Raw genomic sequence first — 19,629 nt, forward strand, 5'->3', positions numbered from 1 at the left:
AAGCGACTCGTTTCTTTTTAATTTTTGGAGAATGGTGATTGCACTCACATCCTTAATAAAGAAAAGGGATATTACTTTCGCTCACATCCGTATCCTAATTTTCGGATTTAATGAAAAGATAAGGGGTGTCCTTCCCCGGGAAGTTCACTTTGCGGAGTACATGGGAATCCACCACTATATTCGATAATTATATGCCGGTCCCACCAAAGCTTTTTTTATCAAACCAAAAACAAAAAGATAAAAAAAGAATGCCATTTTTCTTTTCTGGTACAGCTAAACTAGAATGCGTTTAGCAAAAGCTACAAAAGACACAAATCCTAGAATGCCAACGCATGTGTCTTGTTGTACTATTAGAGACGACTTCAGTTGAGCCCTCATTGAGTCTTGTAATCCTAGCATGTAGAGTATGATAGCCCATTGGGTGGCAAAGATTACTCCGACGTCAGCTGCACACGTAAGAAAAAAGGCAGAGGAGAGAATACCTTTACTTCGTCTACTATATTTGGAGTGAGTGTAGAGGAGACTTGGGCGTCTAGAGGCAGAGGATGTGAGTTTGTTGACTGAAAAAAGATAACTGTGAAGTTGACTATGAAGAGACTCTGTGTTTGATCGAACTTGGAAATTGGCTAAGGTTTGGTTATCCTTGCTTTTCTTTTGGGTTTTTTTTTCTGATCACTCCTAGTTCAGTTCTGTTCTGTTCTTTCCCCGCATCATTGGAACAATGTGAGTTAATTTTCGCTACGATGTTTTTTGCTTTTTCTTTTCTTTTCTTTTCTTTTTCACTATGTTCTGATCTGAGATATAAAGTTTATGGATTGGGTTTTTGATACTATAATTCTTGTTGGTGAGTGATAAGTTTTGTTTGATCAAGTTATTGTGAAGTGGGTCTCTTGCTGTATACTCTCTCTATTAAGGCTTAGAATTTTCTTTTCTCTGCTTCCTATTTTGCTTTTTCTTTTAGCTTCTCCCTGATAACTCTGTGTCCCTTACGCTTCTTGGATCACTGGAACAATTCGAGTTAATTTGCCCTGTCTCATTTGTTTTGAAGTCTTTAATAAATCTATGGGTAGTCAAGTTCTTGGATGTGTTGGGTATTTGGTGCTTAGTTTTGTTCAATTAAACATCTTTACTTTTGGTGTGCTGCTCTCAACTGCAAGTGCATAACGAAGTCTCATCCTTTCGAGTAGAATTGTCATGTTGTTCTTTCTAATTGGCGATCGTCTAAAACATGGTCATATTTTTACTTGTTAGGTTGCATATATTTCATTCTTTGTCTCTATTTTTGAATGAGTTTGTTTCTTGTTCGGTAAACCTTAATTACATGCATTATCAATCTGTGGTGCTTTGTGATATGAGATTCATATTTGTTCTTAGCTTAATAATCTCAACAATTTAATTTCTTTACCTTTTCTTTGATTCATAGAGGCTTTCTGGTTCTTGACTTCTCAAGTTCCATAAAATTCTTCCAGTATAGTTCACTGTTATGTATTTCTTATGACTGAAATGTTTTAGGTGCATAAATACAGTGACTAAACTCACATGACAAGATGGTTAAGACGATACAGTTGTATGGATTCCCTTCTGGTTTATCCGCAGAAGCAGTTTCGGAATTTTTGGAGCCAATTACAGGAAAAGAATCTGTTTATGCTGTGAAATTAAGAGAAGCCAAAAATAAGAGAATGTATTATGCTATTGTCCAGTTTGACAGGTCCAATGATGCTGAGGATATTATCTCCTTGGCCAACAACAGAGCCCTGAGGTATGGGAGGAACTATCTGAATGCTCGGAAGATGGAGCATGACATTGTACCGAGGCCAAGAACCTTTTTGCATAGGTTGGAAGACATAGGATTGCATTTTGGCTGCAAGATCGCAGATGAAAAGTTACATGTTCTGTGGACTGCTAACGATGTTTCTGTGAACTTTGGGATTAAACTGCGGAAATTTATTTTTCTTCTGAAATATCATGATTTGGAATATAAGCTTCAACTCTCCTATGAGAACATTTATAAGATTGAGGTGCATTCTCCACGTGGTCGTACTGCTGCTAAGTATCTTCTGATTCAGGTTCTTCACCTACTTTTTAGTTATTGTTGGAATCCAAATTATTTCTTCTCTGAATATTCTTGGCATTCATTTAATCTTCTTTCTGTTTAAGATTGGATAGTTTTGTGGGTCATCCACATGGTTAATTTGCTGCTCAATATATGCGATCTTTGTTCTGTGTTTTTTATATTGAATAAATTGAAGAGCATCAAAACACAATTGTCTAGAGAGACTGAGGTTTGTCCACTTTAAGGGTGGTTAACAAGGTAGACCCTTATCATTGAATATCTTCTAAGGTTGTTTTGTCGAAGCATGTTTCAGTTCTCATTGCCATGTATTTGAGTCATTTCATGTTTGCTTCTGCAATTGGCAAAAAATTATGTCTTCTCTTTTATTGCATTGATTATTTTATCCATTTTATTGCATATGTAATCTTGGAAGAAAGTTTCGTAATGAATTTGTCTTCAAAAATTAGTTATGCGGAGCACCTCGGATTTATAAGAAAGACGTACGCTGTTCAGGAGAAGTATACGAAAACCCTTTTCTGAACTATTTCAGGGATACCCCTGATGACCAATGGGTCCGCACAACTGATTTTACTCCACCACGCGCTATTGGGCAGTCTTTTACATTATGCTTGGAGCTTCCTTATGGTCTCAAACTTCCAGATTTTCAAGAAAACTTTCCTGAGTATAAGGAGTGTAAAGGGGAATACATCTTGGAGAGTGGTTCCCCTTATTCTTGCAACCCTGATCTCGGCGCCATGGTTTGCCCTCCTCCAGGTGTCGATGTGCCATATGATATCTTGTTTAAAGTAAACTCTCTGGTTCAGCATGGGTATCTTCCAGGGCCAGCACTTGATGTTACTTTTTTTAGGTTGCTTGATCCACGCAGGATGAACATGAACCTCGCCTGTATAGAGTTCGCCCTAGAGAAATTGTTTCATTTAAAAGAGAGCTGCTCTGAACCTTCAGTGTGGCTTCAAGAGCAGTATAGGAAGTACCTCACATCAAAGAAACCTCCACTGTCACCCATCATGTCCTTAGATTCTGGGTTGGTATATGTACGCAGGGTGCAAATCACATCATGTCAAGTATATTGTTGTGGTCCAGAGGTCAACGTCTCAAATCGTGTACTACGCAATTATCCAGATGATATTGACAACTTCATTCGTGTTTCATTTGTTGATGAGGAGCTGGATAAACTTTTTGCAGCAGATTTATCTCCGCGTACATCCAATGCAAACGGGGAGAACAAAACTGACATCTACAAAAGGATTCTTTCTATTCTCAGAAACGGCATAGTAATTGGTGAAAAAAAATTTGAATTTCTTGCATTCTCGTCAAGTCAACTGCGGGAGAATTCAATGTGGATGTTTGCTTCAAGATGGGGACGTACTGCTGCTGATATAAGAGAGTGGATGGGGAATTTTTGTCATATAAGAAATGTGGCAAAATATGCTGCCAGATTGGGTCAATCCTTTGGTTCTTCTACCGAAACTCTAAATGTTGGCGAACATGAAATTGAAGTTATTCCTGATGTAGTCAGTCGCGATAATGAATATGTCTTCTCTGATGGGATTGGGAAAATTTCTGCTGATTTTGCTAAGAAAGTGGCCTTGAAATGTGGCTTTAAAGGGTGCACTCCATCTGCCTTTCAGATTCGATATGGTGGGTACAAAGGTGTGGTGGCTGTTGATCGGACTTCATATAAGAAATTATCATTGAGGAGAAGTATGTACAAGTATGAATCAGAACATACAAAGTTGGATGTTTTAGCATGTAGCAAGTTTCAACCTTGTTTTCTGAACCGCCAGTTGATAACTCTTTTATCTACTCTTGGGATTCAGAATCATGTCTTCTTGGAAAAACAAAGGGCAGCTGTACAACAATTGGATGCTATGTTGACTGACCCATTAAAAGCACGTGAGGCTCTGGATATGATGTATGCAGGAGAGAGTACAAACATCCTTAAGGAATTGCTCATGTGTGGTTATAAACCTGATGTTGAACCATTTATTTCAATGATGCTGCAAACATTCCGGGCATCAAAGTTGTTAGAGTTGCGGACCAAAACAAGAATCCTTATTCCAGATGGAAGAGCAATGATGGGATGTCTAGATGAAACTAGAACATTGGAATATGGTGAGGTGTTTGTGCAATTCTCTGGTAACAGACATATTGGAAGTGAATTGAACCAGAAATTCATTGTTGAGGGAAAGGTAGTTGTTGCGAAGAACCCTTGTTTACACCCTGGGGATGTCCGTGTTTTGAAGGCTGTGGATGTGCCGGAGTTGTACCATATGGTGGATTGTGTTGTTTTTCCACAAAAGGGCCCAAGGTAAGAACATCTGGTTTGTACAAATATTCATTTCAAAATTTGCTGGACTTGCTTTCCTTTGTTGATGCTATTTTGTAGAATTTTTTAAGTTGCTTACAGAGTGCTACTTTTCCTTGATTTCACTGCATAATTAATTACAAAGATCTTGGCATGAACATGACTTAATGATTGAAATCTTGTTTATAATGGTAGGCCTCATCCAAATGAATGTTCTGGAAGTGATCTTGATGGGGATATCTACTTTGTCTGTTGGGATGACGAATTGATTCCTTCCAGGCAAATCCAGCCTATGGATTATACCCCAGCACCAACTATAAAATTGGATCACGATGTCACAATTGAGGTAATACTCTTGAACGTGATGCTATTTTCACCATTGGTTTATTATCACTTAGTTGTTGCTTTGAAATTGGTTGGGATAAATTATTTAACTTTCTTATTCAACCTATTTCTCAATGCTTCTAGTGGTGCTTTTCGAGTATTGAGTTGTATCTTGATGATAATTGTGATGGTTTTTCGGTTTGTCTGCCTTTGATGTTTGCTTAAAAGGGAAACTCATTTTGAATTTATTGTGAGGTTGGCGTTCTAATTAAGCCAAACTTATATGACGTATATAATGAATAATGAAACCACATTAGAAGAGGATTTTACACACTGATGAAAAACTAGCTGAGACATAAATGGCTATTCAGCATCACACTGGTTAGGAAAGGATACTCCTTGAAGGAATCCCTCAAAGCATTGAACTAATGGCTTGAATTTCCATGCATCTCCTGATGTATATGCACTTCTGTGATTCAGCTTATTGTTGATTTTCTATTGGTGCAGGAAGTTGAGGAATATTTTGTGAACTACATGGTCAATGATAGCTTGGGCATAATTGCCAATGCCCACACTGCTTTTGCAGACAGAGAGCCTTCAAAAGCAATGAGCAAGCCGTGTATAGAGATTGCAAAGCTATTTTCAATTGCTGTTGACTTTCCAAAAACTGGTGTGCCAGCTATAATACCTCAACATCTTCGTGTGAAGGAGTTTCCAGATTTCATGGAAAAGCCTGATAAACCCACCTATAAATCATGCAATGTGATCGGAGAACTTTTTCGTGAGGTGAAAGACGTTGAGCCCCATGATGGCTCCATCCGATCCTTCAGTCGTGAAGTGGCAAGACAGTCCTACGACCCTGACATGGAAGTCGATGGCTTTGAGGATTACATTGAAGATGCCTTCTATTATAAAAGCAATTATGATTCCATGTTGGGAAATCTGTTGGACTATTATGGGATCAAGACAGAGGCTGAAATACTCAGTGGGAGTGTCATGAAAATGTCAAAATCTTTCACCAAGAAGAGGGATGTAGATCCTATAAACATGGCGGTGAGGTCCTTAAGAAAGGAAGCTAGGACATGGTTCAATGAGAAGGCAACTGGTTTAGATTCTGGAGCTGATGATGCATATGCAAAAGCTTCAGCCTGGTATCATGTCACATATCATCCTAAGTATTTTGGTTGCTACAATGAGGGATTGAATCGTGACCATTTTATCAGCTTCCCATGGTGCGTTTATGATAAGCTGGTCCATATCAAAAAGGAAAAGGCTAGAAGGGCTCTAAACCTCTCATCTCTGGAGCGTCGGTTTAGGAATGGCTTGCATTTGAACTGAGGAAAATCAAACTATTTGATATTTGTGTTGTCGGTGATGGTGTGAGTTCAACAAGGATAAAATCGGAGGTAAATTATGTGTGCTATTATGTACGCTGATGATAAAAACTTGGAAGTACATTAGCTTATTGTATAGTAGATTGATGTTTGGTGTCTTGTTTCTGCATTCAGAAGTGGGTTTGAAAACTCGCATTACTTTTCATGACGACATTAAGAAAGATTTTAGTTTGGACGAGGCCCTGCCCACTAAAATTGTTGCCATTCTTTGCTTAGCTTGCCCCAACGAATATGGATATAACTTTAATTAACATATGGAAAAAGGTTACCTCCTTAAGATTGAGTAAAACAAATGGGGTAACAAATAGAGAACCCAATTCAATATAAATTTAAAAATTCCAAAATTAAAAAAAAAAATAATGGGTTTTGTCTAGTGTCAAAATCCCATTTGTTTTGAGTAGCTTTTCCTTAATTTTATGAAGTCGAACTTTGTTTCCCTAATGTTGGGCAATTCATTCTTATTGGCTTCAATGCCAGATACATAACAATCTATAATATATATTAACCATCAAGTACAAATCATTCTTAACATACAATACAAGTACGATAAAACTTGTCCAACGTGATGATGAAATCCAGTCTTTTCTTGAATATTAAGACTGGAGTCGGTAGGTTTGGGTTGGAATCATTTACGCTTAAGAACAGCAAACAACTGAACTTTCTCGTGGCATGTGGAGTTGATGAGGTCGGAAATGTCTTGAAGTTTATGGGTCAATCTTCCGAACAATTCATCCATGACCAGACTTCCAAAGTGTCTGGAAAACATTCCCTCCATCGCCGCCCTTACATGCGTCACCAGACTTGGTATGTCAACGGGACCTTTCATCCATGCTGCTGGGTTTGTCAGCTCCATTCTCTCTATCCCGAAACACCCATTTTTCTCCACTATCCCCGCCATCTCCTCTGGGGAGGCTGCATAAAATGCCAAGTTGAACGAGTCCACTTCACCTTCTTCAATTATTCCCTGTAAATTAATTAATTTCAGTATTTATTTATTTATTTATTCTTTTATTTAATTTAAGTTGTACATAAGAGCTAGTAATTAATGATAATTATACATGAATTAATGTTACCTCTTTGGCCATATCCATGAGGCTAGACGATATAGAATCGTACAACATACCCGTTGGAAATTGAGAATAAGGCATCCCTTTGGGAATACCAGTCATGATCATCACCATCATTCCTTGAGGCACAAGTTCTTTAGCCCTCGCATTCAAAAACCTCTTCATGTCCTCCGCAAACTGGCAAGCATAAGCCTCAATTACTTCATTTGGGGCGCTCGTGTAGTGGACCCTCCCTTTGTTCCACGCCGGAGAGGCTTTGTTCTGCAACTCTTCTGGCAACTTGGAGAGCCAGTGGAGAGAAAATGAGGTGTGCACAAAGTGAATAGACGACTCGGGAAATAAACGGCCGTGAAAGGAACCCGGCACGCCGGCTGCCAAGTATTGCCGGTCTTGTGGGAGAGAGGTGAAGAGGGTATTGAAGTCATTTGACTCTAGGTCGTTAAAGAAGACTTGAAACTCAGGCATTTGATCATCAGAATCATGCGGGCGTGATTGGGATATTTGGGATTTGTATTTGCGTTGCATAGCTTCTACTATAGTTTGAATAGTCATGAAAGTGTTTTGTCCAGTGGCACATCCCAAGTCTGCAAGACGAATGGTGTTTGAAACAGAAGAGAGTGTTTTCATATCAAGCTTCTCTCTTATTTCCTCAATGATTTTTTCTCTCTCAACTCCAGCAGATTGTTTCTGCAACATTAGTGGTTAAGCTCTAATTAAGTCAAATGTTACCACATTAAATTAGATCCGAAAGCCAATTCCTAGTTTAGCTTTCTTAATTTATCCATGCAGTGAGGGACACTCTTTAGATCTAATTAACCGTATATTTTTCAAGTCTTCATTTATAGATCATCTTTGCAAAAAATCAGACAAATTGAAAATCATTAAGGTATCTAATTGAGGCCAATAAAATCAATGAACACGGTGCTTCAAGAAAGAACTTAAATTTCAATAATTTAATTGAATGGTCAAATGATATCGGATTCAAGTGATTTTTTATAGAGATGATCTTTGAATGAATATCTACAAAATAGAAAGTTTAGATTAGTGAAATACGAGGCGGAGTGGATCCTACAAGAGTGTCCCTCATATAAGCTTATTTGAGAGATTCCTCAATAGAAGCTCTATGTATATATATGTGCATTTTGCTTATTTGAAACATCAAAATTGGAATTGGCTATTGGAAAAAAAATGTATTCTTAACTCAATCAGTTCATTGCATATTTGAGTGGTGGTTAAATTTGATAAGATAATTAAATGTCCTTTAGTTTTGGGGACATATAATAATGTTGGAATCGTACGTACATGGGGAAAGGAAGCTCAGGGCTTAAACCCAACTAAAGCAAGGCATATGCAATTCCAAAAGCATAGGTTAACAAAGGCTTTTATATATTGGCATAGAATTTACAAATATATATAATTAAGCTCCCTCTTTGTTATTTGTCCATCCAGCACTCTGATAAATCAGTGCGGATATGTATATATAGCGTGGAGGAAGGTGAATCCAAAGAAACCAATATGTCCGATTCTTAATATATCTAAACAAATATTGGAATAGGGAAAAAATAAGCAGCAAAACTCCCATATTTCACAAAATAGATGGAAGGAAAGAAGAGATGGAAGAGAAGCTTGAGATGAAAAATAAAAATAAAAGGCAGGAGTCAGGGCACAGGGCTCAGGGCTCAGGGCACGGGGCTCAGGAGGTAGGGCAAGTAGCTAGGCTTGTAGGAAGGGAGGGAGCATATATTCCGCTGCGTATAGAATATTAAACTGAATTGTCTACGTACGGTTCCACTAAAATTATATTACTCAATTCTTATATCCCCAGCTGCTTATATTATTATATATGCAAATGAATATAATTCGGAGCATTTTGGGTCTAATTTCAACAAAGTCATAAAAAGGAGTTCTTGGTGTAGCTCGTGTGAAACTCGATTCTCTACAATCACATATACTGAAACTCGTATATATACCTGGTAGTAGGAGTTCTTGGAGTAGCTGTACGTGCCATTTCCACCGTTCATCGGGAGCGAACTTGTGACCGGTAGTTTTGCCCTATTTTCATGATCTCCGTTGATGATATTCAAGAGATCAGCTGAACCCAGCAACTTCCCTTCTTGGTCCCCTTCTGCCATATAGCTACTATAATTATTCAGCAAGCAAGCAAAGTAGATTGATTGATTGATAGAATTAAGCTCTAGTGTGGTGGCCTTATATAGAACAAATTACGGTGAAAAGAGATGCTCATGCAACGTGGTGGTACCACCACAGATGCATGCCTTCATCAATTAATTAATTAATTAATCCTAGCTAGTTATTAGTTAGTTAATTATGATAATTATTTAATATCTATTGGCAAATTGACATGGATCCAAAGGCTGGCTTGACTTCTATACAAGTAGACGTGGGCTAGCTGTTTAATTAAAGCGAGATTCATCGTCTATTCGAAATGCAACTTCAACTACTTTTTATTTTTTCGATGCCCTACATAAGAACTGAGTAGAAAGACAATGGCCGGTAGTTATTAGTTTTATTTACTTAGAGAATAAGACATCAATTTCATCAACTATAAAAAAGGATCAACCATAGATAAAATATATTTAAGGATCTAAACGTATGGATTTCATGTTGTGGTCCAGAATTTTCTCCTAGAACGAAAGGAAAAAAGAAACTGAAATCTTTTTTATTGCTGATTATTATACATAAAGCCAATATTACTTCCTCCATTCATTAGGTATAGGTTCTTTCCTCCACTTTCATCAGGTATGTCTGATAACATTCTTCCAGAATAGTGAAGCATGAATCGGCTGGATACAATTTGAATTCAAATTAAAAACTTAAAAAACAATAAATAAATCAAGCTTGTAGGATTTAGATGAACAAAATAATAGTAAATTTAGCTTAACCCCTTCAAAGTTATTTTTCCTCAACTACACAACCCTTCTCTTTTTTCTTTTTTTCTTTTTTGAATAAAATCCTGTTTTTTCTAAATAAAACTCGATGACTAGGATCCAACTTGGCAAGTTACCTAATCAAGCGCAAAATCGAATTTATTGTACTTTTTTTATTCCTAAAATACCCCCAACTAAGCCATTATTGCATTTTGTATATTAATGTAGGAAGACATATAGAAATAATTTTTAATTAGATTTTAACTAATAACACAAGTTTAATTTGAAAAGATCTCCAAATAGATGTAAGAATTAATTTGGTAAATGTTTTTAAATTTAACATACCTAATCGGTTTATTTAATAATTTTTTAAATATATTTAAAGTATACATGATTAATTATCTATTATATGTGTACATGCAATTTTATGTTGAAAAAATAAGGGAGTTTCACTATTATGCCTAATATACGTGCCCAAATTATAAAATTAAAAATAAACAAAAAACCCTACATGAAATGGACTTTAGAAACACACCCAAAGCTCATTTACAACATAACAAAGAGGCTTTGAACTTCCTATAATTTACAAAACTGTCATCGGTTTTCATAAAACAAGCTCAACTGGCAATACTAGGTTGTTTGTTTGGGTTTGTTTATAGAAATTAAATGGTATATTGTTTATCTATAACACTAGTGCTAAGAATTGGTATATAACTAAATATCTCAAAAAATAACGTACCTATTACTTCTTTTACAAAAAATAATGTACTTAGTATGAATTTAATTAAAATAATATACCCAAATTTTACAAACGCATTTGGGATATAATTTACCTAATAATTTCCTATTACGCAATAATATAACTTGTATTTTACCTATTATGGGTATATTGTTGATATATTAAAGCCAACACATTAATATGTATATTGTGAAAATAATTTACCTACCCGTATTAGAGATATATAAGATATATAGGTAAATTTGTGGGTACATTATATTCTATTGTATTGATAATAATTTATCTTTTATATTGTTTTTATTTTTTACCAAATCTTTTATATTGTATTGGATATATACATGTTGTAGGTATATTAAAGCCAACATAATAATAGGTATATTGTGAAAATAATTTACCTACATGTATTGAATATATACAAGATATGTAAATTTGTAGGTACATTATATTGTATTGATAATAATTTACCTATTATATTTTATTGGGACGAAATTTGAGGGATTTTTATTGGTAAAAAATTTAAGGTTTTTCTTTTATTGGTTGAAAATTTAAGGATTTTTTTTTATTGGTCGAAATTTTAGAGCATCCGGTCATTTCAATTTTATTTCAATAAATTAAACTTTTGAGTTATAGTGGTAAAGTTTAGTTCATTTTAGAGTTCAATATTTCATTTTAGAGGTCAATAAAATGAACTTTGAAATGAAATTCATTTCAATAAACTGGTCCACCATATTAACTCTACAACCTCTCTCTTATATATGGACAACATTACTTTTTACTTTTTCCATTACATTTAATTCAAAAACTACAGTTATATTATTTCTAACTAGTACTCTTCCTACTTTGACAAATTTGTCTTTTTCTTACCCCTTTGAAAACGTACGTCTATTTGCTCTCTCGTAAGGGTTTCTTTTTTCTTTTCTTTTTTTTTTTTTGGTCTGAACCATGAGGTGGTCCTGGATGGGCCCCAACTATGGGTGGCACCTTTAAGCCCTAACCACAACCCAGACTAATCCCCACTCACACCGGGTCGGCCCGTAAGGGGTAAAATGTTGGCCAAAGTGGTGACTCCGTACGAGAGCAGGGATCGAACCCCTGACCTCTCTTAAGGAATGAGAGTGCCGAACCACTCACACCAACAACCTTGGTTGTTTCTTTTTTCTTTTTTTTTTGGTCTGAATGTTTCTTTTTTCTTTCAGTTGTTGGTAAAAGCTAACTTTGTTAATTACGTACATATACATATATATATTGTATTATTCTAAATATATATAAAAATTGTCACGCATAGGCCCCTGTAATCTATGCAGGGTAAGCAAATCTTTTGCGGGCCATTCATCTATCTAATGACATTTTGTACAGAAAAATATAAAGCTTGTATGCTACTTGCTCACTGGACAGGGACACATATATATAATTATATTGATACATGGAATGGAAATGCAGCAGGAAAAGGAATTGTGCCTCCCTATATCTCATACAAGAAAAGGATCCCATAGTTTTCATGAATTACAGGACCCAAAAAAAATATATTAAGCTTTTAGAGAAAACTATGATTAATTAATTTAAAAGCACATGGACGAACACGATGACAAGGGTTTTTGTAAACTCTTATCCTTGGCCCTTGCTCTAATAATTTGAAGGATGAGGTAACAACATTTGTCCAAGTGGTTTCTAACTAATGACATTGACATTGGCAAAGTATTAATGATAATTGACATATATATGTAACCAATCATACGTTAAAACAAACATAATTATGTCGACATTATATATATATATATATATATTGTTTATGTACGTACCAAAATTATAAGCGAGGATGTGGATGCAGAAGCACTTGACCCTAATATAGCTTATAAATTAATGCTTACGTAGATTTGTGAGAAAATAAATTCATTTTGTCTGTCATTTCCGGTTTGTTTCTATAGATCGATGTATTGGAGGACCACTTCCAGGGTTTGTTGGGTTTCGTTAACCAGAAATGATTATTGAAACAAATCCAGTACCTAGTTTTTCAAATAACAATTGAATTAACTGTACGAAAGCAAATATATATATTGGCAATTTGACAAAACTGAAATTAAGATATAGCTAGGGCTCTGGAGGGAGGACCACCCTTACGTATGCACATACGACAGCTCAGTTGAATTTGTGTCTTAACTGTGATGATGCATCATGCATGCACACCAATTACCAATTACCAATTACCAATTTGTGTAGAGTGCCTGAACATGAAGAAAATATGCCCTTTTAATTTTCCCAGACATTTCCAGCTCAGTGCTCACCTGATCTTCTGTCATCGTCTCTCCTCCCAACAGCACTACTACTAGGCAGTAGGCACTAGCTTTAGTTTTGTTGGCTTGGAATGGGACTCTCTCTGTCTCTGCCTCTAACTTGCAAATTGTATATATATCACATCTTTCGCCTGCAAAATGGTATTAACGGTTGACTTTAAGGAAGCAGGTGAAATAATTGTAAGCCAGCAGCCCAACAGAACAATATCAAGTCGAATTATTACTAAATGAATTCATCAGCTTCAGTTTTCGAGATTATTAACGGTTGTGTTGTGTGGTTATGAGATCAACTGTATGCATTAATTATATATGTAGATGTACAGGTGTACAGGTGTACAGGTGTACAGGTGTACTGGTGTAGTGGTGTAGTGGTGTAGTGGTGTAGTGGTCTAGTGGTCTAGTGGTCTAGTGGTCTAGTGGTCTAGTGGTCCTCTCCTTCTCTATGGCGCTCTATCTATTTCTATTTGTTAATTGTATTCCTTGATGTTGTGATCTGAAAGTAAGGATTGACTAATTAAGAATATGAATGTTGGAGATAAAAGATTCGCTAGTTTAGTCCAATGGCTGATCGATACTCAAGTAACAAACAACTGCATTGCATATATGCTCTCTCACGTTTAAGCACATGCAATGACACTTCATTTTCATACTGCAGTCTGCACCTACGCCCTTAGTCCCTTAGGCCCTTAGGCCCTTAGGTATAGGTAGGTCCCCCTACCCTTGATTAAACTAACTATAAAATTAGTAATCTTACTTTACAATTTACATGCATAATGCATTGCATATACAAATAACAAATTTATTTATTTTCTGTAGATATGTGCTATACATATACAATACTACAACTCATAATATTCATGTCAAGAGTCAAGCAATCAATAAAAATACAAAAAATACAAAAGTATGTTGGACTTTACTGTCATATTTATTAATTAATAAATATGTATGTGATTAGTGAATGTAATTGTAAAAGTTGTTGCGTTCACCAATATTTGGGTCAGAGGCCCATACTTACCTACTCAGGCCAATTACATTAAAACTTATCCAGCCCACCTGCAGTATGCCATAGAACTGGGCCTTATTATGGGCTCCTAAACCCAGCTTCTTTTTCTTGGGGGGTCATGACAACTGTATGTACCCATAACATTTTGGGGAGCTTCTATGATGGAGTCGTAAAATGAGGGGTTACAATGAGGGGGTTTTCAATCCGACAGTTTAATAATAACTTTACATTGAATCAAACGGCTATTAAGAACCCCTCATTCTAGCCTCCATGTAACATTTTGATGTGGAATAATTGAAGAATGATAGAACCTGATTGATCTGAATATACTTAAAAATACTACCTCCTCCTGAATCCTGATATAAAACTCTCCCTAAGTACTCTGCACATTTAGAGTGGCGCCCAACTTTGACGCTCTCTTCTTTTGAGTCTTGTCTCCGACATAAGCTATACTAAAGAATGAAAATAATTAGGCTTCCCCGACATTAATATTGTACATGAGGTCTCGAAGAGTAGGAGAAATTGCTGGAGAAGACATGTTGAGCAAAGAAAACTTGACTTGCAAACTAATCTTGCCCTTCACCAAGTTCAACTTCGCTCCAGTGACCAACCAATACCCAGGACTATCCTGTGGGCCCCTACACAGATGTGACATGTCCACATATTTCACAAACTTCTGTAACTGCAATGGCACCGGAGGCCCCGTAGGAAACACACTTGAGTCCACAATCACTTGATCGTCATCAGGCTGCACTTTCTCCCTCACCCAATTATTGCCCGGAATTGATGTGCTTATTGCACTGAAGAGGCCAGACGAGGTTGACTTTTGAGAAAGTTGAGAGGGGCTCTCTGTCCAGTTTGATTGGACGAGAAAACAATCTGAGACTTTGGTGAACAAAAGCCGGAGATGGAGAACACTCTTTGTCTCATGTTGCTTCACGACAAGTTGAGCTCCGGAGACTACGAAGGCCGCAGTTTTGTTGGGGGACGTCCATTTGGGGTCGTATTTTACTGGCACCGTGCAGACATGGGAAAATCTTTTCCAGTTTATTGCTTCGAAGTAGCGGTGGTCCCCGATGTCATCTGATCCTCGCCATGTTGGTGGCTGATCAGGATCTATCTTGTTCTGCTGCAACATAAATGGAGTGTTTGATAGATGTTGGAGGTGCACAGCTAGCCTGAGATAGATAGATAGATAGATCAATAATATTAAGCTACATTGTTTTATCAAGGGGAATTAAGATGATAAATCCCATTGTCTTTTTTTACCTGTTGCATTTCCTGCCCTCGAGATACAAGCGCATCCCTGTGACAGGCCTATTTCCAACTCTAACCTGATGATCATAATATTATATTTAGCATAACATAATATATAAGATGGATCAAAAGAAAAACAATGGATGCATAAAATAAATCGAATTCAGATTTAGAAATGGAATATAGTGTACCTGTGCAGTGTTTACATATAGTTTAGGACCCATCAAGCTGAAGTGAAGAGCAGGCGCCCGCGTGGCCCTATTTGTGGCAGGACCTAGAGCCAGGTCATTGAGAACAGGAGCCCAAAGTTTGTGGGCTTGAAAATCAAGAAAGTACTGCAAATCAGCTATAGGAGGCTTGTCTGCACGCGTGTACCAAATTAACAAGAGATTAACTACTTAATTACAATACAATATAAGACATCAGCGAGCGATGAATAATTAAGTACCTGAGAAAGAATTAACTTACATCGAAGATAGAGGTTGATGGCATGGGATAAGAAACCTTTGCCGGGCACACCCTTAAGTAGAGACGTGATGGGAATGAAGCTAAATTGAATCGCATCCGGCATCGATCCAACGGTTTGAAGCCACTCGCAGTGGCTACTGGCCAAGGGATCTCCTCCTCTTTTATAGCCTATCACGCTAATACCCTGCAAAAAGTCATCTGCCACATCGTCATTACAACTACTGTTAATTCTTTAAAACCAAACAAGAACAATTGAACCCTAGTTTATTTTGCCATACATCTTTTGTGTTTGCGGTGGAGAAGCCATTAAGGGCCACAGATTTGGGATCATGATGAAAGACATTGAAGGCCGGTGGTGCCTTGTGTCTTTGGTCTTTTGCTTTGGAGTGTAATGGGGAGAAATTGCATGTCCCTGTAAAGTGCTGATCTCCAAGCTCGTTCAAGTGATTTTTGAGGTCAGATGGCTCCATGTTAGAAGATTTATCTTCCTTTACTAACACCACATCCTCGCCCCCAATACTCAATCCCACCACGATGTGAGTCCCATACTTCTCTATGAACCTGTCAAATGTGTACGTAAGAATTTATCGTAAGTCTATAAATTATATTGGTTGACCAAAATGCTTTCCAACTAGACAGCTAATCCATCCAGAACGAAAGAATTGGTCAGGCCAAGAAAGTACGTTCCACAATGGGAAATCAAGTAATACAGTACTACTGCGCCCCAATTATGTGACTTGTTGTACTTATCATTATGTCAAATGGAAAACCAAGCCTTCATGTCAAATGGCAGGCCAAAACCAGTTTGAGTGGTCAAACAATATTTGCAATCAATGGCATGCAATAGGCGTCATCTCCATAGGCATATTATTGTATAAGGTAATGCTATACTTACCACATTTTTACAGGATATATTTTAGTAATGGTTAAACATGATCGATCCCCACAAGGCACAACATATAGACATCCTAGTTTGCACATATACAGAGGGGAAGACATAGGGCTCTCTTTACTTTTATATTAAGAGAGCGTTAATTATTGAGATTGGCAATTAGCAGGCAATAAAAGTCAGGATTTTATAAGGTTCGAACATTTCTATATGAAACGTGATCAACTACCAAGAATGGCCAAAACTTTTGACGACGTACGGGGTTACTAATCTTGAATGATTATGACTTTTATTAAGAAAAAGAATGAGTGCATACAAGGAAAGGAAAGTGACCTTGTATATTTTTATGTCTATTCTTTTGCCTCGAAATTCATGCCCCCTCTTCAGGAAATAAACCTAGGATTTGTTAGTAAACCAAGCCACTAATTTTGATTTGCCGTCCAATATGAATTTAATTATTTTTTGTATGCTAAGACTATTTTATTAATTAGCAGGCAGATACCAAAAGATAGAGCTGCAATTACTCCGCATATTATTGTATTATCTATACAAAATATATATTTGAGCCCGAAAATTAGGGATGAAATTAAGTTGGAAGAGTTAGGAGGCGAACTCGAACTCAACCCAAAACCCACTCAATTGGTTTCCTTGATATGAAAAGAAAAACAAGTTACAAGTAAAAACTAAAAACTAAAAATCCATATGATCGAAGTCTTGAATTAATTCATACCTTGCAAGGGCAGGGGGATCCCAAGTGGACGGAACAGAATGACGAACTTGATCGGCAAGAACAAGAGGGTACCTATCGATATGAACATTGAAGAAGATGATGAAGTAACCATCCAGAGCCAAGTGTTTGACGTTGGCTGCATCCGCTGCCCACGAACCACTTTCGAAACCAAACATGGCATTGAACAACCCTGATGGGATTTTCCCAGGCACACTGGCCTTTTGGTTGAAATATTGCGACATCTGCATGAATTATATTCATTTCATGCACTAATGTTATTAATTCAATCGATAATATTATTTGTAAAAGAAGACACATATCTAATATTATTACCTGATTGAATGTGAAGATATCGGATTGGTAACGTGTACGATCGCCTTTGTCACATTTAATATCGGTGGAGACTTGTTGGATGGACCCGAAGCCAGGAACTGCGAGTTCTTTTTTATCGGCGTCGTTGAGCAAAACCAGTCTTTGTTTGCCTTTGCAGTACTTGAGCCGGAAATCTGAGGTTAAATCAAACCCTTTGCCTAGGCTGCTTACAGCCATCTCCACGATATCATCACCGCCACTCATCTCTCTCTCTCTCTCTCTCTCTCTCTCTCTCTCTCTCTTTTCTGATCTCTGTATCTTCTGACCCTATATATATGAGATGAGATGAGGTTTGTATATCCCTTCCTGTGTTTTAATTGGATGATAAAGTTGATGGGAAGGAAGGGAAGAATAGAGGTGTGAAGAGATATAGTTTGAGAAAAGGAAGAGAGACAAGTGGAAGAGAGAGAATAATGCTATAGACTTGATTTGTAACATATGGGAAGGTCTGAATATGAAATGGGAAAGAAGAATATGGTAATAATCAAAAGGTCGTGAGAAGATGTTTGACCGTTCTCTTCTCTCTCTCATATTTTATATAATATATATATCAATATTTTGTTTCTTTTTTTTTCAACCTCAATTATTACTAATTATTAATTGATTCTCTTAAGCAAAGACTGTTGGTTTGTTTTGTTATTTAAAAATATAAATCCCGGTCCCAGGAGATAGGTATAAGTAACACGTCATTAACCAACACAGTTGCAAAATCATCTCTAGTTGAACGTCAAACATCTAGGAAGGTGGGAGGCAATACACCAAAAGAATTTATAATTTCTCAAATTCTCATACTGATCTGTCTCTTTCTGCTCTACCTCTACCCCATTTAGTCGTGCAATATCATAGTCACTTAAAAAAAAAAAGAAATTATACAAATAATATATATAGATTGATGAAGCGAGTAATAATTAATTGGGACATGTAGCGTGTGATAAAAGGTGTGGGTTTCTTTCTTCATCAATCTATATATATTATTTGTATAATTTCTTTTGTTTTTTAGTGACTGTGATATTGCACGACTAAATGGGGTAGAGGTAGAGCAGAAAGAGACAGATCAGTATGAGAATTTGAGAAAGGATCATGCAGGGAGATCAATTTGGGATACCAACTCTCTAATAGAGGTGGAGCCCACCAATACAATGAGTCTCACGCTCTATTAGAGAGTTGGTACACAAATTGATCTCCCTAGTTGGTCTTCCTAGCATTTTCCTTTGAGAAATTATAAATTCTTCTTTTGGTGTATTCCCTCCCTCCCTCCAGTGACAGTGTGAAACCGAAAAGGCCAAAAGGTTTTGAATTCCATCTCTCTCACCTTTGTTGTCCCTATGACACGACACGTAACCTCTTATTTGCCGTGTATGTGGTCTGAGACCCTCTCTGATGACGTGTTAATGATGCGGACTGAACCTCCACCAATTACACTTGACTAAGCCAGCTGAGCTCTGAGCTACCCGCTGACTAATGATTTGCGGACCTTCTTCAACAAGTATCTGCGTCGATGACTTACTTTTAACCAGTTTCTACTTTCATTTTGCTGAGTTTATTTTATAATATACTTGTTCCAGTATTCATTATTTGTGCTTCTTTTTCTCTGTGCAAGAAGCATTATCATATCAAAATTGAATCAGTCAAGTATGAACTAGACGAGTGACTTTTTTTTGAGTCCATCTTTGACACGACCACAAGTCCTCAAGTTCTTGAAAAGCCTTTGTGTTCACAAAGGATGTTGTGAAAGTCAAACGGACAAGACAAGAGATGCCTAATTTCTCTACTTGGTCAAATCAAATGAAAACATAAACCAAACCACCTATATTATTTTCTAAAC

The 19,629-nt window shown here is 36.8% G+C and overlaps 3 protein-coding genes across 3 annotated transcripts; 1 reads left to right on the top strand and 2 right to left on the bottom strand.

Moving 5' to 3' along the window:
* Positions 1–475: 475 nt before the first annotated feature.
* On the top strand, positions 476–6,209 carry LOC110762820 (putative RNA-dependent RNA polymerase 1). The gene is made up of 5 exons (XM_021965508.2): positions 476–631; positions 1,513–2,066; positions 2,521–4,385; positions 4,578–4,728; positions 5,214–6,209. The coding sequence occupies exons 2-5, from the start codon at positions 1,548–1,550 to the stop codon at positions 6,042–6,044; spliced, it is 3,366 nt and encodes a 1,121-aa protein (XP_021821200.1). The 5' UTR covers positions 476–631; positions 1,513–1,547; the 3' UTR covers positions 6,045–6,209.
* On the bottom strand, positions 5,497–9,353 carry LOC110762711 (S-adenosyl-L-methionine-dependent methyltransferases superfamily protein). Its single transcript, XM_021965380.2, has 3 exons — positions 9,138–9,353; positions 7,174–7,854; positions 5,497–7,064 (listed from the first exon to the last, which is right to left on the bottom strand). Exons 1-3 carry the CDS (start codon positions 9,297–9,299, stop codon positions 6,726–6,728), a joined length of 1,182 nt encoding a protein of 393 aa, XP_021821072.1. The 5' UTR covers positions 9,300–9,353; the 3' UTR covers positions 5,497–6,725.
* A 5,056-nt stretch (positions 9,354–14,409) lies between these two features.
* Positions 14,410–18,243, bottom strand: LOC110762696 (MAC/Perforin domain-containing protein). The gene is made up of 7 exons (XM_021965368.2): positions 17,766–18,243; positions 17,433–17,674; positions 16,092–16,374; positions 15,814–15,997; positions 15,537–15,706; positions 15,358–15,422; positions 14,410–15,266 (listed from the first exon to the last, which is right to left on the bottom strand). Exons 1-7 carry the CDS (start codon positions 18,006–18,008, stop codon positions 14,558–14,560), a joined length of 1,896 nt encoding a protein of 631 aa, XP_021821060.2. The 5' UTR covers positions 18,009–18,243; the 3' UTR covers positions 14,410–14,557.
* Positions 18,244–19,629: the final 1,386 nt, after the last annotated feature.

Source organism: Prunus avium, chromosome 1, assembly GCF_965620075.1.
Source record: "Prunus avium chromosome 1, drPruAviu1.hap1.1, whole genome shotgun sequence".
In the NCBI taxonomy this organism is placed as follows: Eukaryota; Viridiplantae; Streptophyta; class Magnoliopsida; order Rosales; family Rosaceae; genus Prunus; species Prunus avium.